The sequence below is a fragment of the Bombina bombina genome, chromosome 10 (assembly GCF_027579735.1).
Source record: "Bombina bombina isolate aBomBom1 chromosome 10, aBomBom1.pri, whole genome shotgun sequence".
NCBI lineage: Eukaryota > Metazoa > Chordata > Amphibia > Anura > Bombinatoridae > Bombina > Bombina bombina.
The window spans coordinates 127,678,695-127,700,590 of record NC_069508.1 but is presented as its reverse complement, the minus strand read 5'-3'; the positions used below and the strand labels follow the sequence as shown (position 1 = coordinate 127,700,590).

The following is a 21,896-nucleotide window of genomic DNA, read 5'->3' as shown; positions in this document are numbered from 1 at the left end:
TCCACGGTAGTCATATATTGACCCTCCTGGATCAATGGTAGAATTGTTCGAATAGTCTCCATCTTGAAGGATGGTATTCTGAGAAACTTGTTTAGACTCTTGAGATCTAAAATGGGTCTGAACAGTCCCTCTTTTTTGGGAACCATGAAAAGATTTGAGTAAAACCCCTGCCCCTGTTCCAGTATTGGAACGGGACAAATTACTCCCATAGTAGAGAGTTCTTTTACACAACGTAAAAACGCCTCTCTTTTTATCTGGTCTACAGACAATCGTGAAAGAAGAAACCTCCCCCTTGGGAGAGAATTTTTGAATTCCAGTTGATACCCTTGGGACATGATTTCCAGTGAACATCTCTTATCCAAGCCCGGGTAAAGAGAGAAACTCTGCCCCCTACTAGATCCTGTCCCGGATCGGGGGCTGCCCCTTCATGCTGTCTTGGGAGCAGCAGTGGGCTTCTTGGGTTGTTTACCTTTGTTCCAAGTCTGGTTGGGTCTCCAGACGAACTTGGCTTAAGCAAAATTCCCTTCCTGTTTAGCGGAAAAAGAAGCAGGGACTCCTTTGAAATTCCGAAAGGAATGAAAATTATTTTGTTTACCCCTAAGTTTAGCTGCTTTATCCTGAGGTAGGAGATGACTTTTACCTCCCATAATGTCAGAAATTATTTCTTTCAAGTCAGGCCCGAATAGGTTTTTCCCTTTGAAAGGAATAGCCAAAAGCTTTGACTTAGATAACACATCAGCAGACCAAGACTTTAACCATAACGCTCTACGCGCTAAAATGGCAAATCCGGCATTCTTAGCCGCCAACTTGGCAATCTGAAAGGTGGTGTCCGTAATAAAAGTATTAGCCAGCTTAAGAGCCTTAATTCTATCCAAAATTTCCTCTAAAGGAGTCTCCGTCTTAAGAGACTCTTCTAAGGCATCAAACCAGAAGGCCGCCACAGTTGTAACTGGCACAATGCAGGCCGTCGGTTGTAAAAGAAAACCCTGATGAGTAAATAACTTCTTTAGAAGACCCTCCAACTTTTTATCCATAGGGTCTTTGAAAGCACAACTGTCCTCAATAGGAATAGTAGTACGCTTAGCCAGGGTAGATATAGCTCCCCCCACCTTAGGGACTGTTTGCCAAGAGTCCCGGAAAGTGTCAGCTATGGGATACATTTTCTTAAAATTAGGAGAAGGTGAGAACGGGATACCCGGTCTTTCCCATTCCCGCGTAATAATTTCCGAGATTCTCTTAGGAACCGGAAAAACATCAGAGTAAGCAGGCACCTCTAAATATTTGTCCATCTTACACAATTTCTCTGGTGGAACTACAATAGAGTCACAGTCATCCAGAGTCGCTAAAACCTCCCGAAGTAACAGGCGGAGGTGTTCAAGCTTTAATCTGAAGGACATTATGTCCGAGTCCGTCTGAGGTAACACACTTCCCGAGTCGGAAAGTTCCCCCTCAGACAGAAGTTCCCTGACCCCCAATTCAGATCCCTGTGAGGGTACATTGGAAATAACCATCTAAGCATCAGAAGTCGCAGGAATCAGAGTGGCCTCTGTCCTGCTGCGTTTGCTCTGTAACACTGGCAACTTAGATAAGACCTCTGTAAGGGTAGCAGACATAACTGCAGCCATATCCTGCAGAGTAAATGAAGTGGACACAGTTGAAGAACACGGCATCGCTTGGGTGGGCATTAAAGGTTGTGATGCTTGGGGAGAAAGTAGCGGCATACCCTGATTCTCATCAGTCTGAGAATCATCCTTAGACATATTTGCATTAAAGAAAATATGTTCTTTACATTGTAAGGCCCTTTCAGTACATGAGGGACAAAATGTAAGAGGGGGTTCCACATTGGCATCTAAACACATAGAACATGTACTTTCCTGAAGTTCAGACATGTTAAACAGACTAGCAATAGCAATGATCCAATCCGGATGAATACTGCGCGGCTGAGCGCACAAAATTAGGCTCCACCCACTGTGGGCATAACTCAAGCCTTACTGAGACCCGCATGGGAAGTAAAACAACATGTCAGATTCCCAACTTAAAATGTTAAAAAGCCATGTGCCCCTCAATACATACACTTCAATAATAAAGCGCAACATCATTGAAAACTGCACTCTCTCAGGCCAGTTATAGTGACATAATAACGACAGCCCTTAGGCAGCAAACCGCATCTCCCAGCGTCAGCCCACACAAAATATACATAAGTGACACACCAAACACACTGATAAGTAATCAAGATAAAAGGGAATTCCATGTACACCATTTCCATACATATAGTGCATACTGATTACCCCTCCCCAGATAGGGAATAATGTCAGCCTGTTCTAATGTATCAAGTCTCCCCAGAAACAAATGACTGAGCATACCTCAATGCTGCTTGTAGCATGACACGGTTCTCCACACTGAAGATATTTATTTACACTACCTTCAACTTCTCTGTGGAAACCAACAGGATCTTTGATAATGTTTGCTAAGATCATCAACATCAGGGCAGAAAAATAAGATGTCTCCACTCCTCTTAGGAATTAAATGACTGACGATTTCTCCCTGAGAAGAATAGTACTCACTGGCACCATTTTAAAATAAAAACTTCTTGATTGAAGAATCTAAACTAACACCACACTTTACCTCTTCCTATCACTAACACAGGCAAAGAGAATGACTGGAGTGGGAGGGAAGGGAGGAGCTATATATACAGCTCTGCTGTGGTGCTCTTTGCCACTTCCTGCTGACCAGGAGGCGTAATCCCATAAGTAAGGATGAAATCCGTGGACTCGTCATATCTTGTATAAGAAAAATTTCCATTTCAGCGTAAAAACCGGAATGCAGCCATTACAAGCCCTTATATCTGTACCTCTCATTTTAGCCTGTAATGCAACGTCAGTCCCGCACTCAAAAAAATTAAATTTTTGCGTGGGATTTCCATAGCGCTACCAGTTTTACAAGTTTTGCGCTGAGGCTAAAAAGCTTTCATTACAGCCTATACCGACACGATCCGTTCCACAATCTGAAAACAGTAGTTATGAGTTTTACGCAACAAAATTGTTACACAAAACTCATAACTAAACTGTTAAAAAGTACACTAACACCTATAAAATACATATTAACCCCTATTCCGCTGCTCTATTGGCTATTTAAATCAGCCAATAGAATTTCAGTAGCTCTCATCCTATTGACTGATTTGAACAGCCAAAAGGATTTCAGTAGCTCTCATCCTATTGGCTGATTTGAATTTCAAAAATCAAATCCGCCAATAGGAATGCATGGGACGCCATTTTGAAAAGGTTTCCTTGCATTGAAGATTCAGTGTATGGCGGCGACCATATGAAGAGGATGCTCTGCACCGGATGTCTTGAAGGATGGACCTGCTCCGCGCCACCGGGATGAAGATAGAAAATGCCGCCTGGATGAAGATAGAAGACGCCACCTTGATGGATGAAGACCTCGCTGCCTGGATGAAGACGTTGCCGCCTGTATGTCCGGACTTCAGAAACTGTAAGTGGTTCGTCGGGGGTTAGTGTTTTTTAAATTTTTGTGGGTGTTTTTTTTTTAGATTAGGGTTTGGACGTTCTTAAAAGAGCTAAATGACCTTTTCAGGGAAATGGGTAGCATAGGTTTTTGTTAGAATTTGTTTTTTTATTTTGGGGTGTTGGTTGGGTTGTGGGGTTTACTGTTGGGGAGTCTTTGTATTTTTTTTCAGGGAAAAGAGCTGATTTCTTTAGGGCAATGCCCTGCAAAAGGCCCTTTTAAGGGCTATTGGTAGTTTATTGTAGGCTACGTTTTTTTTTTACTTTGGGGGGCTTTTTATTTTTATATGGCTATTAGATTGGGTGTAATTGGTTTTATTTTGGATAATTTAGTTTATTTTTCGTAATTTAGTGTTTTTTATTTTTTGTAATTTAGTATTTTTTTTATTTTTTGTAACTGTAGATTTACATTTTTTAAGTAGTGTTAGGTTTTTTTAATGTGTAATTTAGTTTATTTAATTTGTAGTTACTTTAATTTTAGTATAATAGTAATGTTAGTTTAATATATTGTTTAAACTTAGGTTTTTTAATTTCACAGGTAAGTTTTTATTTATTTTAAGATATTGTAATTTTAATATAAAGTTAGGGGGTTGTTAGGTTTAGGTGTTAATAGTTTAATTGAGTTTTCTGTGATGTGGGGGGCTGTCGGTTTAGGGGTTAATAGGTTTATTTAGTGGCGGTGATGTGGGAGGCCAGAGGTTTAGGGGTTAATAACTTTATTTAGTTGCAGCAATGTTGAGGAGCGGCGGAATAGGGTTTAATAACTTTATTATAGTGTTTGCGATGTTGGGGTGCGGGGAATAGGGTTAAATAACTTTATTTAGGTGGCGGCAATGTTGGGAGAGGCAGATTAGGGGTTAATAACTTCATTAAGGTGTCGTGATGTCGGGGGCAGCAGATTAGGGATGTTTAGACGTGGGGCTTATCTCAGGGTGTTAGGTTTAAATGTAACTTTGTTCCCCCATAGACCACAATGGGGTTGCGTTATGGAGCTTTTCATTCCGCACTTCAGGTGTTAGGTTTTTTCTAACACGCTCTCCCCATTGCTGTCTATGGGGAAAGCGTGCACGAGCACGCAAAGCAGCGCTTGGATTTTGTGCGGTGTGGAGCTCATTGCCACCATATCGCAAGCACAAAGCAGCTTTATAAAAACTTGCAACGGCAGCGCTATGGAGGGTGAAATAACGCAACTTTTGTTGCGTTGGTTTCGTACCCTCTATAGCGCAAAATTTGTAATCTAGGTGATTTTAATTTCTGAAAATAAAGATGAAATTAAAATCAAGAGGTCAAAATTCAAAGGCTTCTTTATATTTTTATTGTATAATGAGTCTTACAACCTTGCCAAGTTGGTTGAGCAAGGGCTTTCCTTGTGCATTTATGAAGTTTTCTCACAGTTCTCATAGTGTTCCCTAAGCATGTTAAACCTACAGCTGTCACTGTTTTTTTTTTCTTGCTGAATGTAAGCTGGCAAATATATTTCAAAATACATAAGCACTTATTAAGGGGACAGTGAACCCAGTTTTTTTATTTTGTGATTTAGACAGAGCATGCAATTTTAAGCAACTTTCTAATTTACTCCTATTATAATTTTTTCTTCGTTCTCTTGCTATCTTTATTTGAAAAAGAAGGTGTCTAAGCTTTTTTTTTTTGGTTCAGCATTTTTTTATTGGTGGATGAATTTATCCACCAATCAGCAAGAACAACCCAGGTTGTTCACTAAAAATGGGCTGGCATCTAAACTTACATTCTTGCATTTCAAATAAAGATACCAAGGCCTAGATTTGGAGTTTTGTCGGTAACGACCCGAAAAACTAACGCCGGCTTTTTTCTGGCCGCACCATAAAAATAACTCTGGTATCGAGAGTCCACATAAAGGCTGCGTTAGGCTCCAAAAAAGGAGCGTAGAGCATTTTTAACGCAGCTTCAACTCTCGATACCAGAGTTGCTTACGGACGCGGCCAGCCTCAAAAACGTGCTCATGCACGATTCCCCCATAGGAAACAATGGGGCTGTTTGAGCTGAAAAAAAACCAAACACCTGCAAAAAAGCCGCGTTCAGCTCCTAACGCAGCCCCATTGTTTGCTATGCGGTAACCACTCCGACGTCTGCACTTAACACTCTAACATGTACCCCGAGTCTAAACACCCCTAACCTTACACTTATTAACCCCTAATCTGCCGCCCCCGCTATCGCTGACCCCTGCATATTATTATTAACCCCTAATCTGCCGCTCCGTAAACCGCCGCAACTAAATTATACCTATGTACCCCTAATCTGCTGCCCCTAACACCGCCGACCCCTATATTATATTTATTAACCCCTAATCTGTCCCCCACAACGTCGCCTCCACCTGCCTACACTTATTAACCCCTAATCTGCCGACCGGACCTGAGCGCTACTATAATAAAGTTATTAACCCCTAATCCGCCTCCCTAACCCTATCATAAATAGTATTAACCCCTAATCTGCCCTCCCTAACATCGCCGACACCTAACTTCAATTATTAACCCCTAATCTGCCGACCGAATCTCGCAGCTATTCTAATAAATGTATTAACCCCTAAAGCTAAGTCTAACCCTAACACTAACACCCCCCTAAGTTAAATATAATTTAAATCTAACGAAATAAATTAACTCTTATTAAATAAATTATTCCTATTTAAAGCTAAATACTTACCTGTAAAATAAATCCTAATATAGCTACAATATAAATTATAATTATATTATAGCTATTTTAGGATTTATATTTATTTTACAGGTAACTTTGTATTTATTTTAACCAGGTACAATAGCTATTAAATAGTTAAGAACTATTTAATAGCTAAAATAGTTAAAATAATTACAAATTTACCTGTAAAAGAAATCCTAACCTAAATTACAAATAAACCTAACACTAGACTATCAATAAATTAATTAAATAAACTACCTACAATTACCTACAATTAACCTAACACTACACTATCAATAAATTAATTAAATACAATACCTACAAATAAATACAATTAAATAAACTAGCTAAAGTACAAAAAATAAAAAAGAACTAAGTTACAAAAAATAAAAAAATATTTACAAACATAAGAAAAATATTACAACAATTTTAAACTAATTACACCTACTCTAAGCCCCCTAATAAAATAACAAAGCCCCCCAAAATAAAAAAATGCCCTACCCTATTCTAAATTACTAAAGTTCAAAGCTCTTTTACCTTACCAGCCCTGAACAGGGCCCTTTGCGGGTCATGCCCCAAGAAATACAGCTCTTTTGCCTGTAAAAATAAACATACAATACCCAAGCCCCCCAACATTACAACCCACCACCCACATACCCCTAATCTAACCCAAACCCCCCTTAAATAAACCTAACACTAAGCCCCTGAAGATCTTCCTACCTTGTCTTCACCATACCAGGTTCACCGATCGGTCCAGAAGAGCTCCTCCGATGTCCTGATCCAAGCCCAAGCGGGGGGCTGAAGAGGTCCATGATCCGGCTGAAGTCTTCATCCAAGCGGGGCAGAAGAGTTCTTCCATCCGATTGAAGTCTTCATCCAAGCGGCATCCATCCGGAGCGAAGCGGCAGCATCCTGAAGACCTCCACCGCGGAACATCCATCCTGGCCGACGACTGAACGACGAATGACGGTTCCTTTAAATGACGTCATCCAAGATGGCGTCCCTCGAATTCCGATTGGCTGATAGGATTCTATCAGCCAATCGGAATTAAGGTAGGAATATTCTGATTGGCTGATGGAATCAGCCAATCAGAATCAAGTTCAATCTGATTGGCTGATCCAATCAGCCAATCAGATTGAGCTTGCATTCTATTGGCTGATCGGAACAGCCAATAGAATGCGAGCTCAATCTGATTGGCTGATCGGATCAGCCAATCGGATTGAACTTGATTCTGATTGGCTGATTGCATCAGCCAATCAGAATATTCCTACCTTAATTCCGATTGGCTGATAGAATCCTATCAGCCAATCGGAATTCGAGGGACGCCATCTTGGATGACGTCATTTAAAGGAACCGTCATTTGTCGTTCAGTCGTCGTCCAGGATGGATGTTCCGCGGTGGAGGTCTTCAGGATGCTGCCGCTTCGCTCCGGATGGATGCCGCTTGGATGAAGACTTCAATCGGATGGAAGAACTCTTCTGCCCCGCTTGGATGAAGACTTCAGCCGGATCATGGACCTCTTCAGCCCCCCGCTTGGGCTTGGATCAGGACATCGGAGGAGCTCTTCTGGACCGATCGGTGAACCTGGTATGGTGAAGACAAGGTAGGATGATCTTCAGGGGCTTAGTGTTAGGTTTATTTAAGGGGGGTATGTGGGTGGTGGGTTGTAATGTTGGGGGGCTTGGGTATTGTATGTTTATTTTTACAGGCAAAAGAGCTGTATTTCTTGGGGCATGCCCCGCAAAGGGCCCTGTTCAGGGCTGGTAAGGTAAAAGAGCTTTGAACTTTAGTAATTTAGAATAGGGTAGGGCATTTTTTTATTTTGGGGGGCTTTGTTATTTTATTAGGGGGCTTAGAGTAGGTGTAATTAGTTTAAAATTGTTGTAATATTTTTCTTATGTTTGTAGATATTTTTTATTTTTGTAACTTAGTTCTTTTTTATTTTTTGTACTTTAGCAAGTTTATTTAATTGTATTTATTTTTAGCAATTGTATTTAATTAATTTATTGATAGTGTAGTGTTAGGTTTATTTGTAACTTAGGTTAGGATTTCTTTTACAGGTAAATTTGTAATTATTTTAACTATTTTAGCTATTAAATAGTTCTTAACTATTTAATAGCTATTGTACCTGGTTAAAATAAATACAAAGTTACCTGTAAAATAAATATAAATCCTAAAATAGCTATAATATAATTATAATTTATATTGTAGCTATATTAGGATTTATTTTACAGGTAAGTATTTAGCTTTAAATAGGAATAATTTATTTAATAAGAGTTAATTTATTTCGTTAGATTTAAATTATATTTAAGTTAGGGGGGTGTTAGTATTAGGGTTAGACTTAGCTTTAGGGGTTAATACATTTATTAGAATAGCGGCGAGATTCGGTCGGCAGATTAGGGGTTAATAATTGAAGTTAGGTGTCGGCAATGTTAGGGAGGGCAGATTAGGGGTTAATACTATTTATGATAGGGTTAGTGAGGCGGATTAGGGGTTAATAACTTTATTATAGTAGTGCTCAGGTCCGCTCGGCAGATTAAGGGTTAATAAGTGTAGGCAGGTGGAGGCGACGTTGAGGGGGGCAGATTAGGGGTTAATAAATATAAAATAGGGTTCGGCGGTGTTAGGGGCAGCAGATTAGGGGTACATAAGGATAACGTAGGTGGCGGCGCTTTGCGTTCGGCAGATTAGGGGTTAATAAGTGTAGGCAGGTGGAGGCGACGTTGAGGGGGGCAGATTAGGGGTTAATAAATATAATATAGGGGTCGGCGGTGTTAGGGGCAGCAGATTAGGGGTACATAAGTATAACGTAGGTGGCGGTCGGCAGATTAGGGGTTAAAAAATGTTTTTCGAGTGTCGGCGATGTGGGGGGACCTCGGTTTAGGGGTACATAGGTAGTTTATGGGTGTTAGTGTACTTTAGAGCACAGTAGTTAAGAGCTTTATAAACCGGCGTTAGCCAGAAAGCTCTTAACTACTGACTTTTTTCCTGCGGCTGGAGTTTTGTCATTAGATTTCTAACGCTCACTTCAGAAACGACTCTAAATACCGGAGTTAGAAAAATCCCATTGAAAAGATAGGATACGCAATTTACGTAAGGGGATCTGCGGTATGGAAAAGTCGCGGCTGGAAAGTGAGCGTTAGACCCTATTTTGAGTGACTCCAAATACCGGCGGTAGCCTAAAACCAGCGTTAGGAGCCTCTAACGCTGGTTTTCACGGCTAACGCCAAACTCTAAATCTAGGCCCAAGAGAATTAAGAAAATTTGATAATAGGAGTAAATTAGAAAGTTGCTTAAAATGTCATGCTCTATCTGAATCATGAAAGAAATAAATGTGGGTTCAGTGTCCCTTTAAACTAAAGTAAAAAGACCTGATTTCAAAACTAGAAATAAATGCAAGTTTTTAACTGCATGAAAAAAATCCCCAACCTTTATTTTTGTCAAACAAATGTGTTCTTTTCATTTATCAAATTTCTGAGAAATATAAAAAATAGCAAAAATGTGTTAATTTTATTATTTTTCCAAAAATTAAGGCACATCTACCAAGTAATTTTGACAATAATGTATACATTTTTTTCTGAATTTACACACTTTATTCAAATCCTTGTTGATAGTTGCTGTTTAAAATAGATTTCATATAAAATAAATAAACAATCATTTTTCAACACTATTCCACTAACATTCTAAAATACAGTGTAATAATTACCTGTAGATATTCTTCTGAACACAGGTCATTAGTTTTACAGTTCTTTAATACCAGGGATCCATATGCAAGAAAAGCCACTTTCCGAAGTATTGAATCTTGCTGAGGTTTAATAATAGCTAGTAATGCCTTTGAGAAGAAGAAATTGTGTTAAAGGTGTACACAGCAATAGGTTGAAATAAGAATATCCAATCTACAGTATATAAATATATGTATAATAATTATAAAATATATGCACAAATTTGTGTTGCTACACTGCAGTATAATCTATGAAAACTATAATTCTGGGTTTCCTATTATGGACAAAAAAACGTATTCACAGAGCTCTGATTTGGGGGTTTTCCAAAATTCACTCATAGGGGTATATTTATTAATGTGTGAGTGGACATGATACGATGTAGCGTGCCATGTTCGCCACACATCAATAAATGCCGACAGCATATGCTGTCGGCATTTATCAATGCACCAGCAGTTCTTGTGAACTGCTGGTGCAATGCCGCCCCCTGCAGATTTGCAGCCAATCGGCTGCTAGCAGGGGGTGTGAACTGCTGGTGCAATGCCGCCCCCTGCAGATTTGCGGCCAATCGGCTGCTAGCAGGGGGTGTCAAAAAACCCTGATCTTATTTGATCGGGACAATTTATGGAGCAGCAGTCTTTTGACCGCTGCTTCATAAATTCATAAATCGTCCCCATGGGGTTGTTTATAATGATACATATATTTTAATAAGTATTTATTTTTGTAGTTTTTTTTTTTTTTTAAATTGGGTCAGTGTTGGCCAAGAACAAAATTGAAGCTTACATTCAGGGTTCTTCTTATTAAGCTGTGATTTCAGCTTTGGGGGCCCTCAGAATGCATGCCTTAAATGTAGTAAAGTAGCTGTGGTCTTAAGGCCACTGCTACTTAACCTCTCCACCACCTAAAGTGTGGAAGATTTCAATCATCCTGATTTGATCCGATTGGGAGGATCTACAATCGTGCCAGCAGGGGGCTGCATTACACAAGCAGTGGATAGCGAACCTCACCCACCCAGCACATGATAAATGTGGCCCATTTATTGGGTGACATTGGAATCAATCTACTGACAAAGATATTACTAGATCAATGTTTTAAAATTGTATATATCTGAACACTTTTTACGTAAATATTGCAAAAAACTATCCCACCTAAATAGTGTAAATTTGAACTTTCAAAGCCTTTCCCACCTAAACAGGTTAAATTTGAAGACTTCCCCACCTGGAAAAAGAGTCTCCTGCCTTTAGAGTTTACTTTTAACTATATAAACGAGTCATCCAAATTTTGTTTTTGCATACCTTCCAACATTTTTCGCTAAAGGGATCATTTTCAGATAAATGCAACCAAAAAGATAAATGTAGTTTTTGTTTTGCATTTTTCCAAATCTGAATAAACATATCTAGTAGCTATTAACAATCTAATGGAAAATTAGAATGTATATTTACTAGGGTTGCACCGATACCGATACTAGTATCGGTATTGGTGCCGATACCAAGTATTTGCATGAGTACTTGTACTTGTGCAAATGCACCGATACTTAAACCGTACCTCCAATTCCTAGCCATAACCCATCTTGTGGCGTTTTTCAAACTGCATGTTCCCATTTCATTTTAAGCTGGAGTGGAGACTTAACTTAAAATTGTTCACTTCTGTTCTGCCAATAGAAATTGTTGTTATTTGTAATATTGTACGTCAGCAGTGCTCCAAAAGCTGCTACCTTACAGCTGGAAGCCGACCTGGAAGAGATCACTGTACCTCATACAGACAAACCCCTGAAGTACTGGGCAGTTAATTAACTGAGATTTAATGGCCCAAAAATATCTTTCTGACCCATGCAGTAGTGTGAAAAGCTTAGCGTCAAACGTCCTTACTGATAGCAGAAACAGACTTATAGCTGAACATGCAGAGATGCTTCTGTTCCTTAATAAGAACGTGCCACTAACTTTTGAAAAAATATTCTAATTGATAGATTGCCTGTTATACTGCTAGTTCTCATCCTAAACAATTGTGCTCAAAACATACTGTACTCTGAGGAACATCCTTAGCCAAGGCTGGACTTGGAATAAAAAGCAGCCCTGGAAAAATATGAAGACCAGCACTATTTTCTGTTTAGTCAGTAGAATGCAAATGCCCCATTTTTCTCAAAGGGGATTACTGGGTACTCCTTCCCCAATATTATTTTCAGAATTAAATTATATAACTTTTTATTAAGTTCAAATGTCAGATTGATGAGTTATATAGGCACCCTACAATCCAATTACATCCAGTAATCACCCCTTTAATTTGTAGCTTCCCAGCCCCAGCTGTTATTTATTAATGTTATTATTAATATATGTTATTGTAATATTTTTATTTATAAACATTTTCTGTGAACTTTGTGACAACAAGCACATAAAACTGTTTTATTATTTCAAAATTTCTTTTGAGTTACAGTTCATAATTATAAAGAAGTGATCTTAAATCATTAGTCTGTATTGTGCTTGGTAAACTATCATGACATAAAAAAAAGTATCGGTACTTGTACTCGGTCTTAAAAAAGTGGTATCGGTGCAACCCTAATATTTACCTTTTTGCAGATTAACTGTAGGGACAAATCTGTACTATTACTATGGCAATACGGATTTGAACATCAATATTGTTTTTTATTAGTGCAAGTAAGGAACTGTTTGACATAATGATTTAGTTTTGGGATATAAATGAATTGTAATATGTATTATATTTTTTATATTTATAAAATATAAAGGATGACAAAAAAGTACTAATTGAAATAGCCTCATTACCAATGAAGAGCTAATCTTTACAAATGCAGCACTATTTTTTTTTAAATTAATCTCCTATAATGTTTTATATAAAATAGCTCAATGGAATGTAAAGCGTTGTATAATTAGACCCAAAAGAAAGCTCACAGTACCTTTGCTTCCGCGATTGCTTCATGATCTGCTTTGATCAAATGTAAAGTCATAAGTACAGTCTGTGCTGCTTCAAATTCTGTTAGCTCTTTTATATCTATTTTATGTTTTAGAAACCTTAGTGACAAAGGATTAGCAATGGCTGGAATGGCATCTAAAATCCAACGCCTAAAGACATAAAAGAGGAATAAAAATCATTAATACTAACAAAATAAAAATACTTTTTTTCAGGTTTAAATAATGTCAACTTTAATATTAGGGTGTAGAGAACTAGAAAATATACCTGCGGTAAATCAGAATACACTGTTCATCATAGCACAAGATTAGTAATTACACAAGATGATACACCCCCCTACTATCGATTGCACTCCACTAGTCATCTAGTCTGTATTTTTTTTTTAAACTTGCAAGTGTTATGAAATATTTTAATAGCATTTGGTATGTACACAACGTTTCAATGATTTTATTTAGATTACATTCTAGGCAAAGAAAACCTGCTGACCCCTGACCTCAACAGCTCTCCACTATAGCTTGCCTATCCACAAGTCTACCTCTGCCCCCCCCCCTCAAAAAAAAAAAAATATGACGACAATAAACCAAACTATTTGGTATATAAAGAAATATGTCTTTCTTATACATTTTACTTTTATATAAATCGCTCATCATTCAATTATTAAACATAAGTTAAAATTTCCAGTTTATTTTTGGATGAACACAAGATAACCTAACATCCTAATAGATCAATCTAACCAACAGCAACCCAATTCTCCCCCCCCCCCTTCACACAGTAGTAACCAAGCTACTGCTCCTTGGGTCCGCTTTCTCTAAGAGCCACTTCTCAAGGTTTTCCTACCCTTTGAGATTTGAGATACGCCTAATTACTTGAGATGCTAACTTGGTGGTGGATCATTATCTATGTGCTATTACCTCCATTACTCCAGGGATCTCAGTCTTGTGTGAGATTTCTTACATAAGGGAATAAGTGAGTCTGTATATTGCCACAGCATACAGCAGTGTCAAGGACTATGGTGCTAGCTTGAAAACATCAATTTGAATCCTGTGCAGACAAGGCTCCTTTAACTTTTTTTTTCTATTTGATGATAATATGCTAGATATCTACTTTATTCACAAACTGTAATTAAACACTTCACCAAATACTAGCAGCAGCTTAATATGTACCTTCTTATCAACGTTTATCATATATTAGCAACTGTCTTTATGGAAACAGATACTGCCATATAAAAACATCGTAAACATGATTGAGTAATCCCATTGATGTATACACTCGTCTAATCATCTGAAGCATAAGTTTCAAGTATTCCAGACGGTTTTTAAATAACATGCAAATTGCCAAACACTGCAATAAGTGAAAGACTTCAGAGTAATTGCCTAATTGCTTAATTGTCCGACAGCGGTTAGACAGAAAGAATAAAAAGCCCGCCAATAACCTCTGCAGTAGTAAAGCTTGAAAAAGGCTGATACTCATGGCCGAAACGCGTAGCGAACTACTGCTCTAAAAACTGTCTAAATCACAGTGCTCGAATCCACAGAGCATCCGTGCGGAATTTCATTTTCTACAAACTAACAGCTTTTTGAGGAAGCTGAAAGCAACAGCGGATTGAGGAAGCTGAAAACAAAACCTTACTAAAGATCCAGCATATGGCAAAGTGTATCCCTTGCGCTCAAGTTCCCCACAGCGTTTAGGCAGATACCTCTACTATAACTACACAGAAGATTGGGGACTTCATCTACACTAAATCTGAGGACAGGCCGCAAAGCCGAGGAACACTAGACACCACCCGGATCTACAACCAGGCTCCATAATCGGCTAAGAGACGGTAAGTAAAAACTTTGATATTGCACCGCTCCTTACTGTGTTCCTCTCTTAAGCCCGTAGAGCCCTGGCAACGTACAAAAATACTTGCACATCTACTCATTGCTATACAATACTGGCTCCAGGACCGGCCTCCCGGTAAGCAAACAACAGAAGGATATACAACCCCATCATAATTTGCACATACGAATCCACCGGTGGTAGAACATTTTAAACAACAAAAACGCCTTTAAAAAGGAAAAACTTTTTTCTGTACATTCGGCCGACTGCATTTTTACCTGCACTTTTACCTATATTTTAACCACATTTTCTTGTTGATTAAGAGAGTATTAGCTTTTACACAGTGGCATTTTATTTGGGCACTACTTATACTATTGGTATTATCCACATTATTGGCAACACTTACAGTATTCGTATCTTTTGCAACATTTGCAACATCTGCAATATTACACTAAGTATATCTATGCACTAGATGTAACATCTGCATTTGTTTTATCTGTTGAATTTGATATCAGTGTTTCATATACTTCCTGGAGTTATATATATTTATATATTTAAAAAAAAAATTCTATAGATTTCAGTGTCATCAAATTGATATATCCCTAATGAATAGCAAAACTTTACAAATACAGAATTTATTAAATAAACACATACATCTATTTGTTATTAAATTAATACACAATTGTCCTCAAAGGTTTTAGCATTCATTTGCACTCTATACTCCAAACCTCTTTTTTTCCCACACATTCTTAAAAGATATCTCTTGGGGAAATATAATAGGAGTTAAAGCTTACCTCTAATAGGCAGCGCAGAAAAGTTTTAATTATCCCTTTCTTGAGAACATGCCCACGCAGCTAAGTGGAAAATGGACACTGTACGTCCACTGCCCATATGTTTCATTAGACACTGGCCTGTGTGTGTAATGCCACTCCCTTCTCTTGCAAGACTAATTGCTCTAGAATAAGGATGCCAATCACCCTAAATGAACATGTTTTGGGTGATTTCTATCCATCAACACAGAGATGGTAGAGAGCGTAAGAAACAGCAGTCTGGTGACTTGCCTCACCAGTGCTCAAAATCAGCAAAAGCTGCTTAGTACATTAAGCCTTATATGTTGTGCAAACATGTTTTGAAAACATTCCCTCTCTACACTGCCAATTCTGCATTTACTGTCATTGTGGTCAGATTGCTAAAAAGGCCAATAATAATGCAATTGCAACTGCGGGAAATAGACGAAAACTTGGTATTGTGATCATTTTAAAACATAATTACAACTTTTTATTGGACTAACAATACATTTAATTAAAAAAAAAACAATCTTTCAGTTGTTTCCTCTACTCCACTCTATCAACATTGTTCATGAATGTTGGAAGGAAGACAATGTGCCTCAAGGAAAAAAATGGTGAATGACTCTTGCTTCTGCTCACACCTGAAATGTCTCATCCTTTCTACTCCACATCTTCCTCACTTCCTTACTACAACTTTGGTCTGCTCCTATGCTCTGTCTAAACCCCCTTCCTTGAAGGTTCCCAATTTAGTATGTGGTACCCCCTCTACATATTCCATTTTATACCACAATTTTTATCATTTATATTTCTTTCACCGAAGTAGTTAATAAACTCCTTTCTTTCAGCCATATACAGTTGCAATTAGCTATTCAATGCATTATGCCATCCACATGGTCAAGTGATTATTAAACCATGGTGGTAGCCGATATCAAGCATATGGAGTAGTGGTAATCCTTAAATGTTAGTTACATATAGATCATTGATTAGCTACTATTTTTTTGCTAACCACATAAAGATTATATATATATATATATATATATATACTGTATATACTGCATATATATATATATATATATATATATATATATATATATATACAGTTGTAGGGTGTATGCACTCTCACCATCAGCTGGCAACTGCCAGGGTGCTATGAAAATGCATATTAACTTTAAAAATAAGCACTCACTGGTCTTCTCCATCAGTGAAATAAAAAATCCTTTATTTGATAGTGACGTTTCGGGACCCAATGTTGTCCCTTCCTCTGACAAACAACTAGTGAAAACAAACAAAACTTTTAAAGGCCTTGTGTATCCCTCCCCTCGAATCAGTAGCCAATCAAGGCTGGTCCCTGTGTAGAAATAATATCATTAAAACAACACATGTGAACTGAAAAATCAAGATGTGTACAAGTATAAAAATTGTGTAATAATATATACATAATGCTCCCCTCCTGCCTGGGTGGGCACACCACGCCTTGCTGATGACGCCTGGCTTGTTATGTTGCATTATACCTGTATATTACTTGTTTTTGTAACTTTTGTAATTTTTGAGCTTTGTTCTTCGTTTTTTATGACAGCCCACCCAGACATTGGATTGATCGGATTACAGGAGGGGAGCATTATGTATATATTATTACACCATTTTTATACTTGTACAGATCTTGATTTTTCAGTTCACAGGTGTTGTTAATGATATTATTTGTACACAGGGACAGCCTTGATTTGCTGCTGATTCAAGGGGAGGGATACACAGGCCTTTAAAAGTTTTGTTTGTTCACTAGTTGTTTGTCAGAAGAAGGAACAACATTGGGTCCCCAAACATCACTATCAAATAAAGGATTTTTTGTCACTGATGGCAGAAGACCAGTGAGTGCTTATTTCTAAAGTTCTATATACAGTATACATATATATATATATATATATATATATATATATATATTATGTCAATTAGCCGGTAGCCCAGCACTCCAGCCTCTGTGGTATAGCTCTGACCTGGGTGCAATCCTCAAACGTCTGGTAGTGATATTTGTAGTAAAGGGCCCTCATAGGAATTTTAAGTTTTAACAATAGATAGTGTTTATTCTGAAAACATCAGATTTTATACATGAATGGTCTTAGTCGACGTTTCGGCTCTTTTTGGAGCCTTCTTCAAGACAAGATTTATCTTAATGCGGCTAGTCAGCTGTTCTCCTAGAGGGACTGGAGTGTATTGGAGCCCTTTGCAGTTAGGTAGATAAAAACATGTACAAGCATATTTACAGGTATCAGGCTTCTAATTGTATTGAAACCTAGGTTAAAATCTATTGGCTTCCATTATTTTATTGAGACTAAAACTTAACACTTACTTTGTGAATATGTATTCAGCTGTTACAATATAAAGATATACACATGTATATTATATACATGCTAATCTTGGCTTTGAATACATATTTTTTCTTTAGCATTGTTAGTGTTTAATATCTATTTAAAAGATGGAAACCTTTAATTAACTTATTTAAAGCATGAAAATGTTTGAATATTTGTCAGGTACCTGTTTTTCTATCCCCCCCAGTGGTAATAAAACATGCTGTTGTTAGCCATGTGAAATGCAAGTAATTTCCTGCATGCACCATAAAAATAGTATGTAAATATACTTATTAACATTTCATACCTGTACTGGGGTCTTGACGAAAATTGCTTCCATATTGCTTGAATGACTTCATAGCTTGCTTGACGTAAAAGTTGAACAAGTTGAATAAACTTGCCCGGAGACTCTTTTGATGACGGTCCTGTATTGTGTTCTGTTAGTTGATGAAGTGTTTCAATAATCTGTAAAAAAAAAATAATAAAAATAAGAGATGGGTCTTAGTGAAGAATACAGTTTAAAAAAATCCTATTTATTTCTATCATTAAATAAGCATAGTTCTATTGTTATTCTTTGTTGCAGAGGTATCTAGATAAGTAGAGTGCACATGTATGGAGCACTACATGACAATAAATAGTACTGCCATCTAGTGGTACAACATTCTAGAATTCCCTTTTAACCTAAAGGGGAGGTGGGAAAAATAGAGGTAATAGTCCAGTAACCTCTCTCCCAATAAACCTATGTATAGGAGGAGGTAGTGCCTTATGCCAGGTATATGTAAGATTAATACAAGAGAAAGAACAGAGGCATAGTGGGGCACACTTAGGAGGATTATTACTCAAGCAGTGTGAGGTGGAGTTAATTCCGTATGTAATATGAAGTTCCTTAAAACATAACGTTTATTATAGTCAGTTTAAAATGTGGTTAGTGTTGTGGACCATGCCACCATTTAAGATAACATTTATCACAAGAAAGAAAAGAATAATAAAAAACAAAAATAAAAAATAATAACACACTATGTGCGTAAGTAGTCATTCCCTTTGTCTGACGCCTGATCGGAACAGCCAATAGAATGCAAGCTCAATCTGATTGGCTGATTGGATCAGCCAATCGGATTGAACTTCAATCTGATTGGCTGATTCAATCAGCCAATCAGATTTTTCCTACCTTAATTCCGATTGGCTGATAGAATCCTATCAGCCAATCGGAATTGAAAGGACGCCATCTGGATGACGTCCCATTAAAGGAACCTTCATTCGTCGTTAGTCGTCGGGAAGAAGAGGATGGCTCCGTGTCGGCTCGTCTGAAGATGGCTCGGCTCCGCTCCACTCCGGATGGATGAAGATTGAAGACGCCGCCTGGATGAAGACTTCTATTGGATGGAAGACTTCTTCAGCGCCCCTTGGATGATGACTTCTGCCACTCCGGATCTCCTCTTCGGTTCCATCGATGGGTCGGCTGGCTGAAGACGGCTAAAGGTAGGATGATCTTCAGGGGGGTAGTGTTAGGTTTATTTAAGTGGGGTTTGGGTTAGATTAGGGGTATATGGGTGGTGGGTTTTAATGTTGGGGGGTTGTATTTTTATTTTACAGGCTTTCTTTGGGGCATGCCCCGCAAAAGGCCCTTTTAAGGGCTAGTAAGGTAATAGAGCTGGTAACTTTTAATGTAGAATAGGGTAGGGAATTTATTTATTTTGGGGGGCTTTGTTATTTTATTAGGGGGCTTAGATTAGGTGTAAGTATCTTAAAATTGTTGTAATATTTTTTAAATGTTTGTAACTTATTTTTTTTATTTTTTGTAACTTAGCTTTTTTATTTTTTGTACTTTAGTTAGTTTATTTATTTTAATTTAATAGTAGTTATTTGTAGGTAATTTATTTAATTAATTTAATGATAGTGTAGTGTTAGGTTCAATTGTAACAGGTTAGGATTTATTTTACAGGTAATTTTGTATTTCTTTTAGCTAGGTAGTTATTAAATAGTTAATAACTATTTAATAACTATTCTAACTAGCTAAAATAAATACAAAGTTACCTGTAAAATAAATCTAAATCCTAAAATAGCTACAATGTAATTATTAATTATATTATAGCTATCTTAGGGTTTATTTTACAGGTAAGTATTTAGTTTTAAATAGGAATAATTTAGTTAATGATAGTGTAGTGTTAGGTGTAATTGTAACTTAGGTTAGTTTTTATTTTACAGGTAAATTTCTCTTTATTTTAACTAGGTAGCTATTAAATAGTTAATAACTATTTAATAGCTATTGTATCTAGTTCAAATAAATTGAAAGTTGCCTGTAAAATAAAAATAAATCCTAAGATAGCTACAATATAATTATTATTTATATTGTAGATATATTAGGGTTTATTTTAAAGGTAAGTATTTAGTTTTAAATAGGATTAATTTAGTTAATAAGAGAAATATTATTTAGATTTATTTAATTAATATTTAAGTTAGGGGGGTGTTAGGGTTAGTGTTAGACTTAGGTTAAGGGGTTAATAATTTTATTACAGTGGCAGCGGTGTAGGGGGGGGGCAGGATAGGGGTTAATAAATTTATTATAGGTGGCGACAGTGTAGGGGGGCAGATTAGGGGTTAATAAGTTTAATATAGGTTTTGGCGGGGTCCGGGAGTGGCGGTTTAGGGGTTAAACTATTTATTGAATTGCGGTGAGGTCTGGGATCCGCAGGATAGGGGTTAATAACTTTATTATAGGTGGCGGCGGTATAGGGGGTGCAGGATAGGGGTTACTAGGTATAATGTAGGTGGCGACGGGGTCCGGGACCGGCGGTTTAGGCATTAATACATTTATAAGAGTTGCGGCGGGGTCTAGGAGCGGCGGTTTAGGGATTAATAACTTTATTTAGTTGCGGGGGGCTCCGGGGGTGCCGGTATAGGGGGTAGAACAGTGTAGTTAGTGTGGGTGCTTAGTGACAGGCTAGCAATAAAGCTGTCAAAAAGCCAAAGAGCAGCGAGATCAGATGAGTGATAACTCTCACAGTCCACTGCTCATCGCCCCGTACTTGGTGCACGGCTTTTTGACAGCTTTATTGATAACAGGCAAAATTTTTCAGGTCCGCTGCGGCGATGGTAGGCGAGCTTAGGCGGGCGTATTGGACCGGCGAAGGCAGGTAAAGTAGACAAATTGATAACTAGGCCCCATAGTGTGTTATTATTTTTTATTTTTTGTTTTTTATTATTCTTTTCTATCTTGTGATAAATTTTAGTTTAAATGGTGGCATGGTCCACAACACTAACCACATTTTAAACTGACTATAATAAACGTTATGTTTTAAGGAACTTCATATTACATACGGAATTAACCCCACCTCACACTGCTTGAGTAAAAATCCTCCTAAGTGTGCCCCACTATGCCTCTGTTCTTTCTCTTGTATGAATCTTAATGTACAACATTATTGCAAAACTGCTGACATATAGTGCTGCAGACACGTGCACGCTCCTGAACTTTCCTTTCTGCTTTTCAACAAAAGATAATACGAAAATAAATAAAATTATAAGTATATTGGAAAGTTTTTTTTAAATTGTATTCTATATTACAACTACTGTCCTCCTTTAAGATTATGATTCAGAAGTCTGCCAATTCCTTTATTTGGAGAGGAAAAACACCTAACATCTCGAAAAACACTATGTACAGAAATAGATGCAACGGAGGACTAGGTGTCCCAAATGTAATATACTATAAACAGACCTCACAAATCATCAGAATAATAGACTGGAGTTAACACATAGATAATAAGGAATGGGTAACCCTAGACTACGACTTAGTTAACCTCACAATCCTTAGTGGCTCTTGCTGGCTCAACAAGCAACACCGGCAGCTTCCTACACCTACCCCTGTATTAATCCAAGATATCTTTACTACATGGGATAGCTTAGTGTCCAAACAAGGTGGTATATAATCGATACCGGCAACCTTACCTCCACTACTACAAAACCCTCAACTCCCAATACACCAAAACTACCTGAAACCTCATTAGCATCCATACACACATCCCATGCTATATAGTTTTAGACAACGGCAAACTCCTTTCAAAAGAAATGCTATTAGATAAAAACATACATCACTACAACTTTCCCATTACATAAGTCAAA

General features: G+C 37.6%; 1 protein-coding gene across 1 annotated transcript in view; it reads right to left on the bottom strand.

Moving 5' to 3' along the window:
- The window catches only part of LOC128640757 (vitellogenin-like), a 459,754-nt gene that overhangs the window by 383,732 nt on the left and 54,126 nt on the right, over positions 1-21,896 (bottom strand). The window contains 3 exon segments of the mRNA XM_053693183.1: positions 9,898-10,023; positions 12,819-12,984; positions 18,088-18,245. Coding sequence (XP_053549158.1) covers positions 9,898-10,023; positions 12,819-12,984; positions 18,088-18,245 — 450 coding nt within the window.